This window comes from Manacus vitellinus, unplaced genomic scaffold, assembly GCF_001715985.3.
Source record: "Manacus vitellinus isolate BGI_N305 unplaced genomic scaffold, ASM171598v3 scaffold_95_pilon, whole genome shotgun sequence".
Taxonomy (NCBI): domain Eukaryota; kingdom Metazoa; phylum Chordata; class Aves; order Passeriformes; family Pipridae; genus Manacus; species Manacus vitellinus.
The window spans coordinates 734,108-759,358 of record NW_021940896.1 but is presented as its reverse complement, the minus strand read 5'-3'; the positions used below and the strand labels follow the sequence as shown (position 1 = coordinate 759,358).

The following is a 25,251-nucleotide window of genomic DNA, read 5'->3' as shown; positions in this document are numbered from 1 at the left end:
CTTCACAGCAAACTCCATGTTTGTGGCTATGTGTATACACCTCTTGCAAACAGAGTAGGAACCAACACCAATATCTTCCTTCAGTTCATAGACATCAGTGAACTGGGCACTGTTTCCATGAAGCTGCTTCAAAAAAAAAAAAATACAAATTCAAATTGTCATCTAAACCAACAAGATGCTCTTTGCCATGACAGTTTCCAACAGCAGAAGTTTCTCCTGCTTGCCCATGATTTCTCTTTTGAATTCTGCCTCCAGAAAACCTGCAGCTGACTTTTTAGAATTCAAAAATATCCCAGGGAAGTATTTTAATAAGGTACATTTTATAATGGTCTCCCCCCACCCCAAAAAAAATAACAGGCTGTAAATACTAAATATTGCTCAGTCTCTGACATGTTAAAAAAGTTTCCCAAAAACCCAAGTGTTACCTGTACTATGGGCAGGATGTTGGTGAGAGGGGATATTTTATGGTCTTCTGCAGTAGTAGTTGCAACAAAACTAAATCCTTTGAAGAGCTGATGGGCATTTGCACTCGGTGGGACTCCTGGAGAATCTGGTGGCAGACACATGTGATTAGTGTGGACAAATCCCAGCAAAATAAGGCTATTTTTATACATTTAAGAGAGTTACCCTACAAGAAACATTCTGAGGAAAGGAAGGGAAGCAAACAAGAATAACACCAGATAAGACTTCTAGTTTTTTATCTGTCTGCTCTTACTTCTGTAACAAACAAAAAGCAAGTGTTCCTGGGTCTTGTCTGAACTGGAAAACACTCCAGGAATTAGTGTATGAACATATGTTTTTAGGGAGAAATTTACTGCAACACAACTTTACTTATGAAAAAGAAATAGAGATCGTGGTCTTGTGTTCAACAACTTCATAACACAGAAGAGCAACCAGATTGTGCTGCTTCAGTGGTGCATGTGCTGCTGGCAAGGCACAAGTGAGGCAGTGCAAGAATATTTAATTAGTGATATTACTGAATAATTAGAACCCAGTTTTCCCCAGATTATATTATGTGCACCTCTAAATTCACTGTGAAGCCTCACACAGCACAGTTTGATAACATTGTGTGGCCTGTTAAAACCACAGACCTTCCCAAACAACAGCAAGTGGTTTTAAAAGCTGGATGCACCAGGAAAGGAAATAAAAAAAATCACAAAAGAAAACCTGAAGTGAAACTTGAAGCAGACTAAGCAACAGTAATTACAATCATTATTTAAAGCAAGTCCTTCTTAGTGAAGTACTGACCCTAAAAATAATCACTGTTGCTATCAAATTTGGTTTACTTTTAGTATTAATTCCCCCCAAACAGTGCGTGTCTGACTTTAAATCATAACTAGAAACCACAATTCAGCTGTTAACATTCCATTTATTTGATTTTTTTTTTCTGTAGGAATCAAAGTTTAGCAGAATATTTCAAAGACCAGGAACCCTGTGAGGAGAAAACACTCCTTCAAAGCACTGGAACCCTGTTGCATCATCTCCTTTTAACTCTGTCACTGGCTTTTTTGCTTGTTGTTTTAATGTGAATTTGACCCTCTTTTCCCACAAACCTCACCAATTTACAGTCATGCACAATTAATTACCCTTTGGTGTTTTTGCTGTGAATTCTGGATCAAAACAAAAGGTGTCTTCTGGCTTTCCAGAAGCAGGTTTAAATGGAGGCTGGATTTCTCTTCTGAACAGTTTCTGAGAAGAAGGAAAAATTCAGTTAATCAAGAGTCACTGAGCCTTCCATGGGTGCTGTGATTTTGCCAAGGTAAAGGCACGTCCTCCCAGGCTGGAACTGCCCATTCTCAAAGCTCTAGTCCAGGTTTTCCCTAATCCACCAAACTAAATCAGGGAAAGCAGAACAATGGCTCTGCTTTTTCCCCCCCTCTTTTACTCAACATGCTTTAGAGAAATGCAGTGCCCAAGTGATCTCAAAGCTGCAATAAGTCCCATTTACTGTTAAGGAAGAGAAAATTTCATGTTAAATGATGTCAAAGCCCCATGCAAAGGTCAGGAAGTTCTGAGAGCATTTTCTTGCTATTTCTCTTCTCCTTTCAGACCTATTTTTTGCAGGTTGTTTTTTTTTTTTTTTCATTTAATCTTCCTGCACATGAACACAGAATATAACTCAATTTAAAAAAGAAAAAGCAAACCAAACATCACAAAAGTCACCAAGGAAGAGGGACCTAAATTAATCCCAAGGAGATAATGAAATAAATGAAATAAAATACAGAAGTGGTCATCAACATCACCAGAATGAAATAAATACAAGTTACTTTCAACTTTTAAAAAAAATTATGAAGAAAAAAGAAAGCTAGAACTGCAGATCTTTCAAACTTCACTGCTGGTATTTATTTCAACATCAGTCCCTTAAGATAAAAGTAAGTAGATATTCAAGCCAAAACAAGACAACAATTTATAAAGTGTATTCACAGAAACCAGTGAGGTTTTGCTGTTACTGAAAATTCTTGTTGGGGGATTCTGCATAAACACAGCTCTTCAGAAATAAAACCACCTTTTCAGAAATAAATCCAAGAGAAAAAGAGAAGGATAAGAAATAGGTGAGCACAGCATTGGCCTGATAGTCCAGCCAGCACAGCAACATCTTATTTATTACATCTACCCTTCTGCAGGAATTACAGCAAAGGAGGGTTTTCAGAGGGGATTTATTTGATATGGAGCATCTTGCTTTTGAGAATGTTTCTGGGAAACACATCTCAAAAGTTGGGAGAACCAAAGAGGAAAATCATAAGGTGTTTGTTAAAAATTTAAGCAAGAGTTGTGATCTCCTACAGACTTTGGGTCATCTCAGAGCACCAGAGTCAATATTCCAGCTGGGAATGGGATCTGACTGATAAAACAGGGATGTGCTGTGGCAACTGGAGAGAAATCCAAGAGAATTACAGGGAGTTGTGCCCTACAGGGAAGCACCAGGCAGACACTGCAGAGGAAGATTCCTGCCCAGAGGCAACACCAGCATCCTCTCCCAGCTACAAATGCTCTAACTTCAGCTTTAGAAAGCTGCAACTCTTAATTATTTAAAAATTAAATGCCCAATTCATAATTAATAGTCTCTGTACCGTAAATACACCAGCTCCAGATGCCAAGGAAGATGAGAGCAGCAGCCAGGATGTGACAGTCAGCACTGCTGCACTTTGTTGGGCCCTATTCACATGCAAATACTGACAATGCTACAACACACAGGAAAATTAACAAGGGCTTTAGCATTCAGATCATTTTGTACTTACATTCCAGTCAACAGTAGAAAAAAAAGGATGTCTCTTGATTTCTTCCACTCCATCTGAACCAGCTCCTGAACAGAGAAAATACTGTATTTAACACACTTTCGGGTAAATCTTTGAAGGTTGCACTAAAAATTGGTTCATTTCTAAAAAATCTGCACAGATGTGGTTATCTGAATGAACTGTAAATACAGAAATATCCCAAGGAGGGGATTTAGTAGAGTACACCTCATCAGGGAGGCAAAACACAAGAACCTCACAAACACAGAGTAAATATTCTTTGCTCTGACACTGCCAAAGCTCACCAAGAGTCACTGATCCAAGCTCTGATCATTCATTACCAAACCCAGAAGTCACGATCCAAGCTAAGAAATGGGATCTAAACTCAAATACTACTGATCACCCAGAGCCTGAAATGAAAGTAGTTGGGTTGAGTTAGTTAAAGATCCAAATAAATGAACCAACCTAATCTATTTGATGGGTTCCTTTTAAACAACATCCTCAGAAGACTCTGTGCTTCGGGGCTGAGGAACTGAGGCATCCCAAGCTTTGCTCTAAAAAGAACCAGAGAACAAGTAAGAGAAAGAAATATATTTTACTAAAACCTGTCTACACAGATTTTAACTGAACAGTTTGATGTATCAAGGATCTACTCTTAAGTCTTGTAGAGTGCATGTATTTAACTCATCAACTTTTAAGTTTCACATTATATGTGTGGTTTAAAAGAAACAATAAAGAGAGAACATATCAGACCAAAACCACTGAGCCCCCCAAGCAAGCTTTAAGCTAAAGCAGAGTAAAAGAATTATTTCAGGAATACCTAAATATTTTCAAAGATACTTTCATATCACCAGAATCAACACCAGAAGAGTGTCACCAAATCCCAGTTACTTGCCCTGAAGTGACTGCTACTACTCCTCTTAAAGCAAAGGGCCTCAAGTAGCTCATTGAGTCATCATATAAAAGCTCCCTGACTTTACCATTTATTTTATTTCATGAAAACTATTATGCTAAGGCAAGAAATTCCTCTGCACAACTGCAGCACCACTTGGGAGCTGCAAGTGGGGCAGCTTGTGCTCTAATCCCTCCCTTCACACATGCAACATGTAAACCCACACTCAGGGCAAGCTCCAACTGAGGGAATGAAGCTTCTCCCTCCTGCCCTTCCCCATCACCCCCTCAAAGGCCCAAGGCTCTCATGTGCTCTGGGGGAAACTCTCTGTGAGCTGAGCACAAACACAGACAAGAACATATTTGCCCAACAGCTCTGCTCACTAAGCACCAGTTCACCCAGTCTGTCTGGCTCAACAGCCTCTGTTGTAACTGAGGCAATTTAAGATGAGAATTTTGAGCCTCTAAGTGCCTTCCATCCATCCACACACAAAGCAACACCTCATCACCTGCTGCTTACAAAACAAGGTGTGCTGTAACAGTGGCAAGGGAGTACAACAACAGGGGTGCAAATAATGCTGCTCTAACTCACTGTACCCTTCTTATCTTTATTACACACCTACAATGGAAACTAATTCATCTCTAAGACTTTAATTGCTGTAGATACTTAATGGTATTTATGATCTGGGATCTACACCTTATCAGGGGGCTTTGATTTTTTTTGTTCCTGTTTTAACTGTAGGCTCTCAGAATCATAAAATGGCTTGGGTTGGGAGAGACCTCAAAGACCATCTTGTTCCAACCCTGCCATGAGAAGGGATGCCTTCCACTAGACCAGGTTGCCCAATGAGTTATAACAAGCTGTTAAAACATGTCTAAAATTAAATTTTGTGACTTCCCAAAGAGTAAGGAGAGGTACTTACTTCAGTATCATGTTCATGGTTTCGTTTCGATCTTTACCTTGGAACGGCAGGGTCCCAGTGAGCATCTCGAACTGGAAAGAACAAATGTTCATCTCAATCAACACTTCTTCCCCCAGCTGCTGAAACAAAGTGTTAAGCACTGTACTCTTCCCTACATCATCTCTACATTAGATTATCAAAATGCCACAAATCTAAAATCCTCCCAGGCGGTTACACGGTGGTAACAGTGGCAAGGTGACCTAATGACAATGGAGGAACATTTTACACCCATTTATAAGCCACTTGAAGGCAATAAAACCTCCTCCATAACCAAGTTTCAGACGTTGCCATGTTTTCAAAACTGCAAGAATAATAAATACTAGAACAGTACTTTACTTTTAATGCCAATCTGCACCTGTCAGCCTGGTGCTCTGAGGCATCCCAGCAAGGGCAGAAGTGGGAGCAGTTACTTATCCCACTGCTCCACTCCAGCTCACTCTTCAAAATGCCATTCAGACTCCTTCAAACCAAGGCTTCAAGTATGGGTTTTTTCCCTTAACTATCAAGTAACATGCAAAATAAATACACAAAGTGGCATTTCACTGTCTGGAAGGCACATATGAGCTTTATGGTGCCTCGTAAGGATTCCATACAGAGCTAAGCAGGTGAAAAGTCAATTTTATTCAAACAAGTTGCCATTATAGTGGCAATTCAGTTATTGAATTCACCCCCTCACCCAAGCATTGATAATTAAAACTGGACAAGCTTATTCTAAGTGCATTAAACCACATTCTCTCAGAGCAATGCAGTGTTTGTGACCTTAGGAAGGGAAGCAAAAGCACAGTACCATGAGGACCCCAAAGGACCACCAGTCAGCACTCTGGTTGTGCCCTCTCCTGTTTACCACTTCAGGTGCCATGTACTCTACAGTACCACAGAAAGAATAGGCCTTCTTCTCTTGATCTACTGATTCTTTGCTGAGTCCAAAGTCTACAACAACAGCATCACAAGAACACAGCCAGTAAAGAATTTCAGGGAAAAAATCAGTATATATCTAGAGATACCACAGACATTACTTCACTACATATCACCAAAACTGTTCTCTAAGTCATTAAATGGACAAGCAGCCACCGATATTGTTACTGAAATAACTTGATATTTGAAATATTACACATTTAGAGCCTTAAGATAACCAAAAGTTCCCTTTTTCTGTGTCTACTGCCTCCTTTATTCACACAAAAAAATTGGACAGAAATAAAAAGGAGTTTCAGAAGGAACACAGCCTGCATGGTCTGGTATTACTGAATGACGAATAAGTAAAATCTGACTAAAAATATTGTTGTTACATAAGCCAACATGGTTCTGCAACCTGACTCAAGTTCAGTAAAGAACAGTGTTGCATATCTGCTCCTTAATTCCCAGAATCCTTTTTTTCCTGCCAGTGAACACAGAAGTCCTTGACACTGGCTCAGCTCTCACGCTGAGGTTCTTAAATATCCCTTTTTTCATAGGGGAAATATTGCTAATCAATAATCCATTGATTATCCAGTTGCAGAAGGAAGAGAGAACTTTAAGACTGAATTAAATTTAAACAGATCCATGCAGAATTTCATAAACATCACCATTATTCCATTAAATCTTTGAGAGTTTAAAAAACTTCCTTTTCTCTTGGAATCTAACAGCAATATTTTAGATCCAAAAATACAATGAAATCTACAGGACAAAAGCATCACCTTAAAAGTAATTTAAAGCTTTCAGAAATTCACAGCAATTTGGTTTCCACATCATCTTTTGTTTACATCACTTCCTACAATAGATCTATTTTAATTTTCCTCATAGAACCCTTTTCCTGCATTTTTATATGTATTTAAAAGTGATAGTCCAAAAACACACAACAAAGCTTATGCAGAAAGATGTTCAGAAAGTTCTAATGAGTGTTGCCTTACCTGTTAACTTGATATGTCCTGCTTCATCAAGCAAAATGCTGAAAATTAAAATTCACATTCACCAAAACACATAAAGAGCAATGTTTACATAGAGTTATTTTAAATAGAGATTAAAAAAACATTACATCCAACTTCTGTTATTACTTCAATAAGTGAATATTATTTAATTTAAATAATATATTTTTTATATTTTATATTTGTTTACATAGTCTAGCAAAAATGTATTTAGTTTTTTGACATCACTACAGTGGAAAACGTTAAGCAACAAGCAAAATACACATAAGAGTGGTAAAATACATTTTACTTTACTTTTCTGGCTTCAGGTCCCTGTACACAATTCCCAAGCTGTGAAGGTGATCCAAAGCAAGGGCCAGTTCTGCGAGGTAGAATTTCACATCTTCCTCTGTAAACATAACCTAATAAGAACTGTATAGATTTACCTTCTGATCTTGTCTTCAGTTTTTAAAACTGCAATCTAAAAAAATATAGTCCTGTCTGCCTAAATTTCAAAATCAGTCTCCCAGTTCATGAATTCACCCAAGAGAAATTATTTACTAATACAGGTTAATTATAAACTACACAAAGAACTACCTGCAATATTTAAATAATAACATCAGCAGTTACTGCAGAGCTTTAGTTAACTTTTAGGTAATAAATTTAATTGTTATATTTGGTGTAATTAACCACCAGCACTCCTTCTGGCACAATCCTAAAAAGAGAGTTTTCCACTGCATCATAAAATTTAATGATTTAGCTGCTCTATTGGGTGACTGAATTCACATCAACAATATTTAGGAAAGAAAAAATAGAAATAATTGAGAAAAAAGCATGCAAAAACAAAACACTGCTAAAAATAACAATGACAATTTGCAGTGGGAGTTGAAGAACCTGCTCTGCTCTTAGGAAAAAAAATAAAATTCAAGAACCCTGGTGAGACACTGAAAAACTGATGCTGCTTATAAAGCACGAGAGAGATGCCCTTCCAAATACTCCACAGGTTGCTTCTAATTTAATACACAGAAATTGTAGCTGCTTTGGCTCTTGTCATGTTCTACAAATTACTGGAGAACCTTGAAATCTTTAAATTACTGGATTGAATGTGAGGTTTAAGTGAAATATTCCCTTATTTGTTGAAAGCAGCAGGAGTAAGAGGTGCAGCCACTCTGCTGCACAGGAGCTGCCTAACAAGGCTTAAATTAAAGTCCCTGAGCTCCCTGATTTAGAGCTGCCCTGATCTGTACTTTGAATTTTACATATGTAATCTGGTCCAGGGGCACAGAAATATTCCCTCATTTCCATAATGACAGGGGTTAACCTTGTAGGAACAATAAAGCTGTTACACCACACAGTGGCACCTGGATTTCTTTGAAGAGCACTCTGGATACTGGTTTGCATCTGCATCAGAAAAGCAAGAGTAATGTCCTTACTCCTAGGATGGCATCACTCCTTGGAGCAGCCAAAATGCAAATCTCAGAATACAATGATGCTAAAGGGCAATCTCCCATCTCCCCATAATAATGACATTTAAAGTTGTTCCCTGTGTCAAATTAAACATGATGCAAGTCAACCTCATTAAACATCACCAATAAAAACTCCCTTACACACTCACTTCCACAGTTGAAGCTCTTGTACCCACGTTGGATTTGAAAGACCAAAGTCTTTCAATAACATCCCAGTAAACCAAATTCCTTTAAAATAATCCTTGTGGAATGCCCTGGGGAATTTCCCCTCATGTGCACTGCCCACTGGACTCTGGAAATCACCTTGTCTTCCCACCACAATGCAAAAACCTGATTTTTTTATAACTAGACACACAGTAAATATTTAAAAGTCATCACAGAAGGTAACTGAAGTCTTCAAAAATACCCACATAGAGCCTCAGCAGTAAGAAAACTTGACAATTAGGATTTTTTTATTCCCAAAGGGAACTTCTTTCAACCCCCAGCAAGTGTTATGATGGACAGACTTACATCCCTTAGGTAACTCTTAATCTCAGTTGCATTCTGGATAATCCCAGCTGTGTTGGTGCAAGAGAATTCTTCTTCCTGCTCTACCAGAATTTCCTCTATAATTACTCAACAGAGCTTGACCTCTTTCCTACCTACTGCTCCAATAACCTTTGACAAGTTGGCCACTTGAAGCTTTTAACAGCCATTTTAGCCTCAAGAATAATTAATTTTGAGCTCAGTTCTTAGACATTATCACTGTTTACCAAGCTCAGCTTTCTTACAAAACTTAAAACCAAAAATTCCTTTAAATTCTTCCTTCTCTTTTGCCTGTTCCTGAAGTAAAATCTTTATTTTTACAGAAAGTATATGGGAAAAAAACCCCAAATTATCTCATGACCTCACATTGTGGGGATAAACAACCTCCTTCGTGCCATGAAAAAAAAAAAAAATCAGTCAGATAACATTGTTTTCTCATCTAAGAAAGTGGCTTTTCCTGTGCTTTAGCAATATAAGTGGATTTACACTGAAAAGCTCAGTGAAAACACTGAAAAGCTCTCTTACTGTGTAGCTGTTGAGCCATTAAAAATTTAGATCTCTATAAAAGGTTTGCAAAAAGAAAATAAAAGTCCTCTCAACATGTTCATAACACTTATGGTAACACGTGATAAATATTTGATGGGAAATGTTTAAAAAAAATAACAACAGGCTGCATCACATTCCATCCTCTGAGGATTCTCTCTCCAGAAAACAGAAAGAGAAATGAAAAATTCAAGGTCTAGTTGTGTGTGAGAGTTTGGGGGAGAAGAGGGGGCTCCAAACCACTCCACGTTCCCATTCTGTGGGATTAAGGATTAGGATTTGTATTCCAGCCCCGTGAAATTTTACAATGCAGCAGAAATCTCCCAGGGCTGCAGGATTCCAGGAGCACCTCAGCTGACTAAGAGCAGGAGAACTATAATATCCCCTTTCTTCAGTGCTAAATATTCATTTACTTCAGTTACGTTTCCAAGCAACAAAACATTTTTAGACAAAAGAACTGTACTTTGCAGATACCAAATTAAAACTTAGGCTACTAATCAATACACACCCAGGTTTCTTAAGGACAGAATATATTCCAGAATATGTAAGGAAAGCCCAACTAAGTTATAAAAACTTGAGTGTGACAAGAAATATGGGGGGAAACGGCTTTAAAAGGTAATCCCACACCAAGAAAAAACAACCTCTGTCTAAGAGTAGAGTGGAGATAAAATTTTAGGTACTTACCTCTTTGGATAATCGTGTGAATACATCTCCTCCCCTGAGAAAATCCAATATTAAATAGAGCTTCCCTTCAGTCTGAAAGGCTTAAAAAAAAAAAGAAAAGAGAATAAAAATCAATAGTTGTGTGACAAAGCTGATCTACAAAACAGATCTGAGTGATTTACAACCAGGAAATCTCAGTCACAGGCAACACTTTTGTTATGGAGCTGAAATAATTCAGCGGCACATGAGGCAATTTATTGAATGATTCCTCACTTCTTCACAGAAGAAAATCTTAGTCATGAGAGATGATTAAAATACTGCTCTTTCATTTCTCCTCTGTCAAACAGGGAAACAGCAAGGATGTTAATTACTCTGGTTTCGTTTTACTCAATGAAAAGTAAAAAAAAAAATAAAAATCTCTGCTGAATTTGTAAGAATTTGCCAAATCTTTAATTTCAGGAGAACTTCACCTAAAACTTTCATGCAGGTGTGTATTTACATTCCTTTTTTTGTTTTTTTAAGCCCTGTGATTTAAAGTTACAAGAACTTAACTTGGACCCTACAAAAAAATGAGGAAGAACAAGAGCAGCTGTGGCTTCAAGTAATGAAAGGAAGTGTAGCACCAGAAAAATAAATATATATACCCACCATAGTGCAGTTTGACGATAAAGGGATGATTTACTTCTACTAAAATGTCCCTCTCCATTTTCGTACGAACTCGATCCCGAACTGGGGGCGAGAAGAAAAGAAGAGACCAGAATGAAACAAATACATTTGGCACAAGACAAACAGAGCAGAAATGGGCACATGGAAAGGCTCTGCTGTCTAAAGGAGTATCTTTCCTTGCACCTTATTTCTTTTTAATGTTTAAGTCTCCTTCAAAACACACTCAAAACTCTATTTCCTTCCCTGCTGCAGCTTCCTCATTGTCATCATTTTGCCAATACAGCCCAGTATTTGGTGATAATCCACATTACTTCCCAGGAAAAAAGCTCCCATCTAGATTTCAGCATCAACTTCTGAATTAACTATCTGTACTGAATATATATTTTCTTCTTTTCTTATACTTTTTCCTCTTCAACTATAACAGTCTCTATTCACACACAGTGGACCTGCACCCTTTAAAGTGTCTCCTGAAAGCCAAAACACTCCTGGCTCTGGCTCCCAGAACGAGAGGGAATGACTGAATTTTAACCACAGCAAAGTTTGAACATAACAAAACAACAAAAGGAGAACTGTTTATGAAATTAATTTGTTTTCATATAATGAAAAAAACCTAACCAGAATTAAATAATGCAATTTAATACTTTGAAAGAGTATTTTTGACCACATAATTAAAGCTACCTGGCCAGGTTTAAAATAATTCTTAAACATGAACTCACAAGTCAGCCTGGAAAAAAGCTACTGGTGTGAACTCACTGACAAACATTTCAGATTAAAGAAACCTTTTAAAATACAGGTGCACCCAAAGCCATGTTTTCAAGTTTCAATTCAGACACACACATACCTTTTAAAGAAGCTTTTTTCAATACTTTCATTGCATAAAGCTGCCCAGCATCAGGACCAATTATCTTCCTCACAAGGAAGACCTGGCAAGATAAAGCCCATTTTTAAAATTACTGCAAGCTGAGTAATCAAATATCAACTTTCACAAAGCATTTGCAAAGCTCCTATTAATTCCAGGCAGTTTTCAGTGTTCTTTCCTGAGCACACACCTTCAAGGAAGAGCAAAATTGCATTTCCTTAATCAGATTAGAGCTGCAGCAGCACCAAGCTCTTTGAATTATCACAGTGGTCAGAAACTACAGATTCTCTCCTTATTTATCAAATAATCATTTAGAGAAATTTGTTTCTTTCTATCATTTTCTTGGACAAGGACAATTCTGGCTCCTCTGCCACGTCCCAAGAGATTTTTTTTGTGGTTTAAGACCCAAAGTCTCAAACATGGAACGGGTTTGATTAATGAATTCTGTACAAGTGGTGAGATGAAAGCAAGGAAACCTCATCATTTAAGATCAAAGCACCCTTTCCCTCTGGAATAGCAACTCCAACAGGTTTTTCCACTCTGTTCTTTCCAGGAGAGTTTTAAAGATAGATGGAACATAACTTGACACTAAGAAAAGCCTAATATGAGATAAAATAACACATTCCAAATACAGGAATCTCTACTAATATTCAAACTCCTGGGTTTTTCAATTGACAAATGGCTTGGTAGGTGCTTCTGTTCTTAAACTGCTATTCTTTTAAGAGCAATTATTAGTTAAGAGGAATGTTTCTGCTGTAAAAAACAATGTACAAGTCACAAGAGAGAGCCAAGAGCTCCCCAAAATTGCCTCTCTGATCTCACCTTATTCAGACTTTCATTAACAGTGGATTATTTACACATATACTTTGTTAGAAATTATTAACTATCTAGAAATTGTATGTATTTTTAACATAATCTTGTCAAATTTTCCATTCTACAATCAGAAATTCAAACACTGTCACTGACTAAATTGGACAGGGTTGGGAGAAGGTTGTTTTTATTTTAAGCTCTGGTTAGAAGAAAAATGTCATCATATTTCAAGGTTATCAGGTCTTTTGTGCTATGAAGTTTTGCCCAATGACTGACCTACAGCACTGCTCCCCTCTTAGGTCATGATGCTCAAATGAAGGGAATAATTTGAACACCAGCAACTAAGAAAACATCTGTAGATGAACACAATCACAATTATAAAAGCAAATATTAATAATAAGCACATACAAATATTTTAGTGCTTAATAACTAGCAGCTTGTGAGGATGTAAGGACTTCATGTACAAGTTACAAATTTGAGCTGATAAGGCCCAAAACAGCTGCCACTGAAAACAACTGAAACACCACTGATTTATTTAATTTGCAGACCAAGTCTCCATAACCCCACATCTGCCTTGGAAAGTTATCAAAGGATGAAGAGAGAAATTCAGTGATGGACAAGTTTAACCCTTTATTTCTGTGCAAGTGTTAAATCCTGCCCTGATGTCAAAAGCAGGCTGCAGCAAACCAACCTGGTGTTTGCCAAACCCAAAGGAAGGGCCCTGGGAAGTAGGAACTAGAAAGGGAAAACAAAACACCATGAAGGCAACAGCCACTGATCTTCCCTGTTTGTTTTCTCTTTCCAATGGAAAGTAACAGAGATAAAAAGATCTGTGCAGTCACCACCCAGCTCCTAAAGCTGGTTCCTGAGCCAAGCACTGCCAGGTTTCAAAAGCCTGAACTCTGGGAAGTAAAATGTGTCTGAGTCAGGGCTAAGATGTGCTAAACCCTAACAAATCTTAGGACATCTCAACTCAGGAGTAATAAATATAGGAGGCCTTTTAGGTTCTGACAATGAGAAGTGTATGAGGGAGTTGGCAACCAACATTACCAGATAAAGAAATGTTTTCTTAAGCTGTAAAACATTAAGAAATATTTAAAAGTCTACACTATCACTTATTCACAGAATGCCTTCCTAATGTCTGGTTTTTTTCCTCTTTCATTCAATTCCACGCAGAGGTTTGTTCCTGCTTAAACACACAGAAGTAGCAGAAGAAAAGGAATATGGAAACATATGTAAAGCTGACTGACTACTTTGTATGTGCTGCAAAAGATCTAGTTTGAGTCTGGTTTTAAAAAATAAATTACCTTCTTATACACTTGGATTAATATTTCAACTACTATTGTTTCAAACTAGTGACTGAGATATTAGATTTCATTTCTGCAATGTGACACCAAGTGGCACATTACAAAAAGAAATTATTGTAACAAAGCTGCCATATTTCTTCTCTTTGCTATTTGAATAATTGTTCACTTAGTGTCTTTAAGCTGCAGATCACTTGACAGATACAGCAAAATGAAAAACCTGAAATATGTTTCCCAGGTTATTTTATCATCTTACCTTTCCAAATGATCCCTGTCCAAGAACTTTAAGTAGTTCAAACTGTGCTGGATCTGCTTTCTCACATCCTTCTTTCACGTGGTGTGTAATAGGAATTTCTTTCACGCTTCCTTCATCCTGTTGTTTCAAAGCAAACAAAATACAACAGTGAACAGGCCTGGATTAAACAACTCTTGCTAGAAGAGCATGTAAATACTTGGGGTTTTATTAAGATAAAACCAAACCAAGAGAAAAGATTTGAAATTCTAACAAGGCATAAAAGAAAGCTGTTCAAATGAAGAGTTTTCCCATCCATCCTTTCTTAAATAGATGGATCTAAATTTTCTAAACTAAAACAAAATTCTCAAAGAATGCCCATTTCCTTTTGCCAGAAATATTTCAGCTACGGCAAAAATTTTATTTTTTTTTCCATGACAGGGATAAATGTACAGATTTTTCAACCAAGACTTCTGTGCTTCACTTCTCTTCAGCAGCCCTTAGTTTTCCCAGTGATTACTCTTCTCATCTTTCCCTTTCCTGAAATAAGTCTTAATGAAAGCCAAATTGAATTTCATCATTTAGGGTAATTATTGCTTTTCACGGCAGCAAATAATAACTCTGGCCATCCATTTGTAGCTTGAGGAACACGCATCGTTCGGAGACCATAAATAAAATGTGACTCATCTTAAAGACTCTGAGAATTCTTGCACCCAAGAGAAGAACAGCTCTGGGTGCAGAGCTCCTGGGAAGATTATCCTGTGTGGAGACCTCCTTCAGGAGGGTAATTCTGAGGTAGGTGAGTGATTTAATGTTCTGTTGACTTTTCCATGTCCCTCTCATCTTGAGCAAAGCAGCTCCAGTTGTGCAAAGACAAACATTCATGATGAAAACAAATCTGATGATGTACTGCAGCTTTTATGGTGTAAGAGAAGCTGCTGGGAGCCAAAACGAGTGAGATGGCAAAATAAGCACCCTTGAAATTCAAAATTACATGCTAAGACCTACAACAGCTTGCACAGAGAAGGAACAGCACCTCTCAGCCCTACACAGAATATCAACAAACTTCTTCTACACAACCCAATCACAAAAAAACTCCCACCTGATTTGCAGTACTTCACCTTTGGGGCATCCAAATTATTATCAGCTGTCTCCTAACCTCTCTTTAAGGTCTTCATCTTGACAGATTCTCTTAGCAGAGACCCAGAGAAACACCCAACCAACCTCCTGTGTGTTACTGTCCCTGGATGACAAGTGCAAACAGCACCAGAAAAAGGCCTGACCACTCGATGAAACGCTTGCTTTTCAGAAAGAACATCATTCTATATTCATTCTATATAACATTTCTATAGTCAGGTTGACTATAGAAAGTCTTGCTGCCCAAGACTGTGAATTAAAACTCATCATCAGCTTTTTCAGGCTTGATACAGAAGCACCTGGATGAAATTCTCTAAGTGGGTTTACACAGAAATTCAGTCTAGAAATCAGATCACCTAAATTCATCCATACTTACTGCAATAATTAAAGGTAAAAAAAGAGGCAATCATCACATTGCATTAACTGCCTCTGCCTTAATTGCTTTGTTTGTCCAGAGGGAAAAAGAGAGTTCAAACACATATCTTAGTGTATTCACAGAGTGTAGTCCAGCACACGAGTCCTTCCCCTCCCCTCTATCTCTTATTTCACTCTCTTTCTGGGAAAGGCCTGTTTGTTCCCCCTGCTTCCCACACAAAGGTAGGTTTGAACACAAGGCACTGCTGGAAACAGCGTTAATTCTCTAAGTCACACTCCAAACTACTTTATTTCCCTCTCTGGTCACAAAACCCAGCTGACAAACACTGAAGATCCAGGGCAAATGTCCCACCTTCATCTCCTCCATCCATCTTGGTGACTATGCAAATATGTAGTCAGAGCAAAGATGCACCTATCTTTTCATTTTCATCTATTTTTTTAAACACTGCCTAATTTAAGGCAGGTAAGAACAGCAGCAATTCAAGTCACCTGATGAAAGCAGCAAGTTGTCTAATTATACACCAAGTTGTACAACAGACTTAATGGCTGGTTCTTCCTAAGAAATATGTAAATACTCTATTTAGAAGCCTTTTTTCTTCACCATCCTAATTTGTATTCCTAAACACTGGGAACCTTTGCATGAGAAAAGATCTTTAAGAGTTCACCCTCTCCGGTGTTTATCACCCACCTCGAGTCATTAGCCTGTGACATCACACGTGGTTGCTGCGGAGACTGAGAGTATTTCTGAATGTGAACTCGGGAGAAAAATGTTTTCCATGCAAATAAAGACTAACTTGAGATGGATGAAATGAGTTATTTTTTCTTATAAAAAGTGTTTTACCTTCACAAAAGATGTCTATGTAATTTCACCTACTTAACCAGCATTAAGGTACTAAAAACTGGCCTGACTGAAGCATAAAGAGACCTCCACAAGAACGGAGCAGATAAAGAGCTGAACAGCCACCAGCCAGTTTCATTTTCATTTCTAGTCTGGCCTCCACAAATTGCAAGATTTGGTTATCTGATTCTGTGCTCTGCTGCTCGAGCAGCAGATTATTTCTGAGCTGAGGTACCAGCTCCCACCGAGCCTTGCACCAGAGGGAACTATTCCCAGCAGGTTCTCCAGGAGCCAAAGTGCTCCAAGGAACACCGGGTGGCTTTGTGCCACCTGACTTGTTACAGCCTCTCTGGGATGTGGCTCCAGCACCCGACAAACAAGCTCAGCAACATCCTGCTCCTGGTTGAAGAACAGTGAAAGACAGAAGAGACAGACAAGCCACTGCTCAGCTCTCCCTGCTGCATGTGAGGCAGCTCTGACACTGTTTATTTACTGCTCCACACCAGGAAATGTCCAGGCACCACATGGTTCTATCCCCAAGAGTTTATTCTCCAAATCCCTTACTTACAAAAGTTGTTGCAACACAAAGCAGTGGTTACACAAAGCTGGCAATAAGATTTACTTATAGAATCCCAGACTGTTTTGGGTTGGAAGGGACCTTAAAGCTCATCCAGTGCCACCCCTGCCATGGGCAGGGACACCTTCCACTAGCCCAGGTTGCTCCAAGCCCCATCCAACCTGGCCTTGGACACTTCCAGGGATGGGGAGTCCACCACCTCTCTGGGCAAGAGATACCTGACACCCTCTTTATGATTTTGATCAAAAACATAAGGATGGCTGTGTTGAAAAACGATGTCCAATTTCTCCTTGCAAAGTCGGGTGTTTCACCACACACGGGATTAGGGTGGAGTTTAGCCCCAGGTTTAGCCAGCACACAGAACACTCACCTTCAGCATCTCCCAAATACACACATCACCGAGGCACTGGACAAAAATCATGCTCAACAGGGCTTATCTGGGGTATTTCTACATAGAAGCAAAAATTAACATACTGGTGTAAAAAGTAATTCTGTTCTAAACCAGCAGGAATTAAGGACCTTTGAGGTCTGAATGTATTAAAAACACAAAGGAAGAGCAGATGACAGTGTAGCAAGAGCAACATGAAGCATCTGTATAAACGGTTCAAGGGTGGCCTGAGCATTTTCTGAGGCTCTTGAGCACACAGAATCTCTCCATAAAGCTCTGCCTCACGCAGCAGATTTTCCCAAACAAGTCACTTAAAGCCTCTACCCAAGTACTAATTTCCAAAATCATCTTTGAGACTGAAGAGTCTCTTCAGATCTTGGTCAAAGAAAATGATGGGTTCAAAAGTTATTAGAGAGCAGGGAACGCAGAAATTTTATTTCCAAAGCAAGTTATGCTACTGAGTGTCTGAAGTGAACAGATACCAAACACACTTACGTGGTAGGAATATGGTTCACCTTCCTCCATGGGCTCATCTGCCATTTTAAGGCCATTTAGCTGGAGAGGGGAAGGAGAAAAAGAAAAAAAAACAACATTAAAACACAACAATTTCAAATTAACAGAGTTCCTCATTTGACCAATTTACATTTCAGAGCACACAAGTGAAAACTCATGTTCTTGTTGCTCTAATTTAAAACTGTAGTTTCAAACAAACACTACTACTCAGTAGTTATATTTAGCATCTCCCTTATGTATCATTTAGCATAGCCCTTTGTAAATGCCATCATTATTATTATGTCAGTGTTATTTAATTGGAATTAGTTTAAAATTCCTTCTTTAAAAGCTATAGACACCATCCATACAAGATGATACTCATATAAAATCCCTGTTATGCACAAAGTTTGTGTACAGATGTTTTTCAGAGACCTAAAACCCTAAAATCTCACGATGAAAATTAATTTGCAGTTTGAAGAGAAAAGATTCACAAGTGATTTCAAGTCTTTTTGAAAACAGCAAGTCCAGAGCTGCAACAAAAAAAAGTTTAAAAGTTAAAGCTCTCCCTAAGAAACAAACAATTCAATGCTGAAACTGTAAAAAAATACCAAACCTCAGAAATATGAAGGATGTGCTCTGCTCAGACATGCAAAGCATTAATTAAAAACTGGAAATACCTGACAAAAATGGGTGAATCCCATTATGGATTTTGGTAGTAAAACCTGCTACTTTATATGTGTATTGTTCAGCATCACTACCTTTATGTGGCACAGATCTCACCCCAAAATATCAGAAAATAACAGAAGGAAATTCAAACAATATTTTTTTACTGAAATAAGAAGTTAAACCATTAAGTTCTTAGACTGGGTAATGACTTTTTTCTTGCTGTTGTACTTCTGAATTTATCTAAAATCCCTGCCTAAGATACCAAAATATGGGAATTGGTAAAACACAGGACCACAGAGACTCTGGAAATGCCACCCAGACCATGCCCCTATTTAAACCAACCCCCAAATGTGGATGAACAGGAAGGGCTGGAGAGGCAGGTTGGTACCACCCCAGCAAACCTCAACCACTTCCACTGCTGCTACACACTCCTGATTTTAACTGGAGCTTTTAACAGCTAATTCATAAACTAATGACTTTGATAAAATTAAATCTCTAATTTTTGCGTCAAGACACCAGCACTTATTTTTGGATTAAACCCTCACCCAGTTTAACCAAGCCCTGGTATGTTCAACCCATGTTCATCATCCATCTCTCCTGTCTTACCCCCCTTATTTCTAAAAGCCTAAAATCACTCACCCATTACCCTGAATTGAGAACCCAGTGCTAGAAACTGACATCATTTATTTCCTTTTTTTGTCCAAATATTTATTTTTCCAAACTAGATGCTGGGAGAGGTGAGACACCCACTATGCCTTGTTACTGTGTGAATTAACTCAATACCTCACGAAAACCCACCAAATTTCAGCCCAGCTCTGACCTCCAACCTCACTTCAGATGATGCCTGTAATTTCTTTTCACAGTCTCATGAGATTACACTCAAGTGTGAATTCATGTGAGACCCACCAAAACTGTCCAAAAAACTTAATTGGACCTAGTAATAAAAGGGGTTTCCACTCAAGATCCTCCTTTGTCATTCACGGACTTTATTTTGAAGCAAATTTAGTGCACATTTCACCTTTTCTTTCTTTCTTTATGGTTAATATTTTCCAAATTTTGTTACACTTTATCTCAGGAACCAACACTTCCAGCCAGAAGAACTATATATACACTGAAAACAGCAAAACAGGCAATCAGCCACAAAAAAATGGGGTTTTGAACCCAGAAATCAGTGTGTTATTTGATCTATTTTGTCCCTGAGCACACCATATAACCATACTTTCAACCTGCTGGCAAATCAAATACAGCAAGTTATTGGATTTTTTATGGCAGGCAATCATCTTAATTAACAATTTCCTATTGTACACTTTTCCCCTTCATTGTTGCTCCTTGGATTGTGTTTGTTTTTTCCTGCCCAGTCTCTCTCTTCCGATACAGACTGGGACACCTGCCAGCTTTTACTCCAAAGAATTTCATGTTCAAGGGCATGAATCCACTTTTATTACTTAATATAACAACTACACTTCTGCCTTATTTCTTTGTGAACCCTGGTCACTGTCCATTAAGAAAGAAGGAAAAAAAACAACAAGTAACAAAACACAACAAACCTGTTGGAACTCAAGTAGTTTTAGTCATTCAATTAAAAAAGTCAATGGCAAAAATTAAATCTTTACTGCTCAATTACTTATATTGTACAAGTTGCAGTGACTAGAAGTTTCCACTGTCCCCCTTATTAGGCAAAAAGAAAAGTGACAATTAATACTTATTTCCCACCTCTGTGGAAAGCAGAGGTGGGAAAATTCAGCTTCCTCAATCAAAGTGCAACTCCTTTTACTGATTTAATCATGAATATTTATGCACAAACATACATAGAACACAGCTATTTTGACCTCTAAGGAATTACTTATATTAAATATCTATGAATGCAAAAACTTAAATTCTAATTAACCAATAGAAACACAGATGTCTGTAAAGAGAACAGTTAAAGAAGCCAGGCTGTGATTCTAAAGAGATTCCTTCATCCTCGAATCATTTTACGGTTCAGTGCTGCCAAAGTCCTACAACCAACTGAACATTTTAAATATTAACTTCCATGAAAACACAACTTGAAACTCAGACATTTAGTAAACAGTGACAATCTTTCCAAATGCAACTTTAGGAAATTACAGAAAGTGCTTCACATTGTTGATTAATACAAAATAACAAAAGAAACTATGTCAATAGATGAGCTCCAAGCTTAGGTCGGACCACCTGGCAGGGAAGAACTTACTTTTCCAGAGGTGCAGGTTCAGGGAGCCAATGCTCTGAGTCCCAACTGCTCCTGATTTAAATAGTTGCCCTGGATCCCATGACCAGCCAGGACCAGACCCCATTCCCTTGGGAGAATATCCAAAGGGCGTTGTGGGCTGCTAAAAGGCTTACCTACTATTGCACATGTTTTCCTTCTGATAATTACAGAGGAATCCCAGTGTTACCAAAGATTTGAACCCTCTTCCCCCCCATATTAAGGATGTTTTGGCCACTTAGGTGGTAAATGTGTGATGGTTTGGCTGAAAGAAGCCAAAGGTCAGCAAAAATGCCAAACCACAAGGAAAAGCAGGAGAAGGTGTAAAGCTGGTTCATCCTGCCCTGTTCCTACAGGTCTTCATTTAGGCATTCAAACAGAACTAAAAATGTTCTAGAAAAAGCAGAACTGGGAATTTTATCATCACACAATTATTAGAAGTGGAAAGCATATTCCACTCCCATAAAATCTTGGTGGCTTCAAACGGGTAAAATTCTACCTAAGGATCACCAAAAGCTCCTGATTCCTCCACAGTCCCTCCTTCCATTTGGGAAGTCACTGCAGCAACAGCAGACCTGCACCTTAATTCTCCCAAATGAACACAGGACTAACCAGTTCCCTTCCCCACAGACAGAAGTACCACCTCAAACACTTATTTCAAAATATTCCAGTGGAAGCTTACATTGGAAACCCCAATTATTTCAAAAAGACTTTGAAAACAAATCCTTTGAACAAAAATCCTGTTAGGACGATTACATTTGTTCCTCATTTATTCTTAATTACATTTATAGAGAGTTTGAATCATTAACTTAATTAGCAACACACTGGCCTACTGAGTAATTCCTGGGATAGCTCTGAGGAATTTGAGGGTTTTGTGCACAGCCAAAAAGGTGAGGAGTTCTATTATTTTTTTTTTAAATATCTAAAAGTCAGTGTGAACAAAACTGAAGCTTAAAGACACATGATCTTCCTATGAAACATCCCCAACTCTTCTCCACTATTCTCATGCACTCTTTAACACACCAACTGACAGAGGAAGATAAAACAATCTGCCTTATAACAAAATAAATTAAAAAAACTGAAACCCATAATCATTACAAGGGAAAGTTATAAAGCTCTTTTCCTATGGCAAATAAATCATACATTCAGCCAAGACACCAAACCTTCAGCCACATATAATTACTGGTTTGAAGGGAACATTTTGATCCTTCCCATTATGAGATATCAGAATTACATGTGCCTCAAACTAGTTACAGCTCTGACAAGACACAAACCTGACCCCAAGCACAGGGATCACTGAATTACCAAAGCACTTGAGATCTTTATGATTGTAACTCCAGAATCAAAGGGCATAAACCAGCCAGCCTCAAAATCACGTTTAATGGCAGGTAATTCTGGAAAAGGGTAAGATTTAAACTTGATGAAAACAACATACTTCGAATTTTATTCTTAATGTAGTAAAGAAGTACATCTACATAAAGACCAAAATTCTATATATTATGAATTAACAAATCACATAATTCCTTGGATTTAGGGTTATTGAGAAGTCTCTCCAAAAGTATCCTGCAGGAAGCAAGGTGAGCCACCTGCAACAGCCCACTGGCTCCTCTTAGAGCCCAGAATACCACAGCACATTTCCAAAATTACCTTTAAAAGTGGTATTCCAAACCAGAAAATCATTATTATTGCATTGCAGCACTTCTCAATGCATAAAGACACTCATTGTTTTCCCTTTAAGAGCATTAATGCGCATACTTTCTTTTTTTCTTTTAAAGGCATCTTGTTCTGAAAAGTCTTTCTAAAATTGTTGCAGTGGCTGAGGGCACTTCATTCAAATTAGGGGCAGTACTTTTACTTTCTTTCCTTAAGGTAACACCACGGGGTTGTGGAGATTTTCAGAGATGCACAACTAGGTAGCTGAGTCATCCACGTCACTGCCAGTAATTACTCACAAAGGAGTTATGCAACCCCCAACACTGACAAAATTCAGTGGCCTCTGACAGACCAGGCTCCCAACATGCTCGGGAGGATGCACTGAAAGCACTGCCCGAAATCAAAGATGTATTTCTTTCAACTGGCAGGGGCAGCAGCTCCTGCACAACAGCAGCAGAGCTCAGCTCCTGAGCGTGCCTTTGGGAGGGCACCAACTTTCAGTGCAGCCCAGTTTTCCAGCAGAATATTGGAGTTTTCAGGCACTTTGCTGTTTCAGCTTTGTCTTCCTTGTCACAACCGGGCAATTAAGCAACTGGTTTCTGAGGTATTTCTTGCAAAAAGAAGTATTTGAGTGCGAGGTTGCATTTATGCAATTCCCAGTATTCCTGGATTGCACACAGCATGTGCTTACGTCAACCACACAGTCCTGTGAAATGCAATCCTCCCTGTCCAGTGGGCAGAAAATACCCAAATTACCATATTCTGCCCAATTCCAAGTACTTCTGCACTTCATGCAGCTTGATCAATACAATGTGAACAATTATTTTCCTGTTTCTTTGTAGACTGTAATCACATTTTAATAATCTACAACAGCTGATTATAATCAACACCCTCACGCCTGTTTTTACTACCATGAAAATGCTTATTAATCCAATATTCAGGAGGAAAGCAAGTTCACTGGATGTTTGAAGCTTAAACAGCACGACACCAACTCTTCCTACCCGGGCTTAGGGAATTCCCAGAGTCACAAAACTCCACAAGTGACAGTCACAGGAACACAAGGACAGACAGGAACAGCACAGCGCTCAGCCCCAAACCCTCAGCACTTCGAGGACCCTCCCAAAAAAGGGCAGAATAATCCAATCCTAAATTTCAATAATTTCTTCCAAAAGTGTGACTTGAAGGCAGGAAACAAATTTTGGTGCTTCAAGATCACATCATTCCCTCACCAACTGTATTTACTCAAGTCAACACAAGTGCTACTGCAAATGCACTTATTGCTAATAATCCTCAATTTAGTCAACAAGCAGACTCCTCAGGTTTTTCCTATTCCACAACAGATGAACATCAGGAAGCACAAGTTAATCTTCAAAATAAAAACCTGTTTCACAGTAACTCTGTTGACTGCAGTTCCAGCACGGCCCAGGTCCCCAAGATCTCTCTGCCAATTCAAGGACTATGGGCTACAGTTAACTCCATAAAATTAAAAGTGAAACTCCAAACCAAAATTCATTTTAACGTAAAATACCCCTTGCTAAATCCCCAAACCACGTGAATGTGAAAATCCAACAAGTGCAAAATACAGCACATCCCTGAGATGCACTTATGGAAAGGGTTATGACAGCAAGTATTGTTGAGAACAACAACTATATTCCTGAAGAACAGATCAGCAGGACCAAGAGAGTTCTCAGACTTTCACTAAGTTTCATACCTCAACTACAACACACCATTTTTACAAACTGTAAGACAAATAAATAAGCCTTAATACTTCTGCTGACTTTCTAATCCTGTAGCTTCACTAACATAATTAGGATTTCTCTAATATTAAGGTACAGGGACTGCATCAAAGTATTATTAGATCATTAGAATATTTTAAAATATTAAAGCGTAGCAGCCACAGTGTAAAAATGCATGTCCAGTAATTATTGTACTTGGAAGTGATACTAAAAAAAACCAAATATTAAAAACTCTAAGAGATTTGGGGTTTTTCCCTTTATATGTATGAATTTTTATCAGAGCATAAAAATTCAAGTGGACATCCTTTCACTCTTCCCAAAACTCTACTTTATGCCTGTTTTGCACACTTTGTACTTAGACGTGATTTTGCCACAGACCTTTTTACTTCCAATAAGGTCTGCTGCATCCCAGAAAGCAAGTCTGACCAGTTTGAAGCAGCTTTATTTAGATAACATCTTTTGTGTGTCTAACAGACCTCGGTGCAATCTTTTATTTGTCATACCTGACGATACTCGATACGCAATCCCACGCTTCTGATTTCAAAGTGCAAGAGTTTGAATACCCGAGCACCACGTTCTGCTGAGGCACAGAGATCGTTGCAACACAACCAGCTTTGCCTTTTTATTTCCTTTTAAACAGCGTCTGATGCTTGCTGATGGAAGCACTTCGAGTGCTAAGCAATACCGAGGAGATGTTCCCCGGTTTTTAAACACGTTTAAGCATCCAGAGCTCAGTCAGGCACTCCTGGCTCTCTGCTCGTTGTGTGTGTGATAACTAAAGAATGGTTAGTTATTCAGCGTTTAAGCATTCAAAGCTCACTCAGGCACTCCCGTACCTCAGTCAGGCACTCCTGGTTCTCTCCGCTCGCTGCGCGTGTGATAATTAACGTACAGTTAGTTATTCAGCGTTTAAGCATCCAAAGCTCACTCAAGCACTCCTCGTTCTCTCCGCTGAGAGAACGTGTGTGTGATAATTAACGTGTAGTTATCCAAGGAGGAGGCAAAGGGACCTCTCCGGCGACAACCTACCTGGACGCGCAGCCACGATAACACGCGCAAATATTCAGCAGAACTTAAAGTAACTTTCCACGGCCACCAAAGCGAGTTGGCGCGGAGCGGGGCCGGACACCT

The 25,251-nt window shown here is 38.6% G+C and overlaps 1 protein-coding gene across 3 annotated transcripts in view; it reads right to left on the bottom strand.

Annotated features, from left to right (window-relative positions):
* RPS6KA6 (ribosomal protein S6 kinase A6) overlaps positions 1-24,633 on the bottom strand; it is a 35,321-nt gene extending 10,688 nt beyond the window's left edge. Inside the window, exons 1-15 of one of the 3 annotated variants that reach the window (XM_018086459.2) lie at positions 24,624-24,633; positions 17,845-17,904; positions 14,059-14,175; positions 11,671-11,752; positions 10,812-10,892; positions 10,185-10,264; positions 7,282-7,388; positions 6,973-7,010; positions 5,874-6,016; positions 5,048-5,118; positions 3,699-3,787; positions 3,240-3,304; positions 1,587-1,689; positions 426-550; positions 1-126 (exon numbers count right to left, since the gene is read on the bottom strand). In XM_018086459.2, the coding sequence (XP_017941948.1) occupies positions 1-126; positions 426-550; positions 1,587-1,689; positions 3,240-3,304; positions 3,699-3,787; positions 5,048-5,118; positions 5,874-6,016; positions 6,973-7,010; positions 7,282-7,388; positions 10,185-10,264; positions 10,812-10,892; positions 11,671-11,752; positions 14,059-14,175; positions 17,845-17,889 (1,272 nt within the window). In that variant the 5' untranslated portion in view covers positions 17,890-17,904; positions 24,624-24,633. Of the gene's footprint in view, positions 127-425; positions 551-1,586; positions 1,690-3,239; positions 3,305-3,698; positions 3,788-5,047; positions 5,119-5,873; positions 6,017-6,972; positions 7,011-7,281; positions 7,389-10,184; positions 10,265-10,811; positions 10,893-11,670; positions 11,753-14,058; positions 14,176-17,844; positions 18,010-24,623 lie in introns of those variants that run through there. The other 2 variants (XM_018086458.2, XM_018086457.2) reach the window with 2 other exon arrangements.
* Between the last annotated feature and the right edge of the window lie 618 nt (positions 24,634-25,251).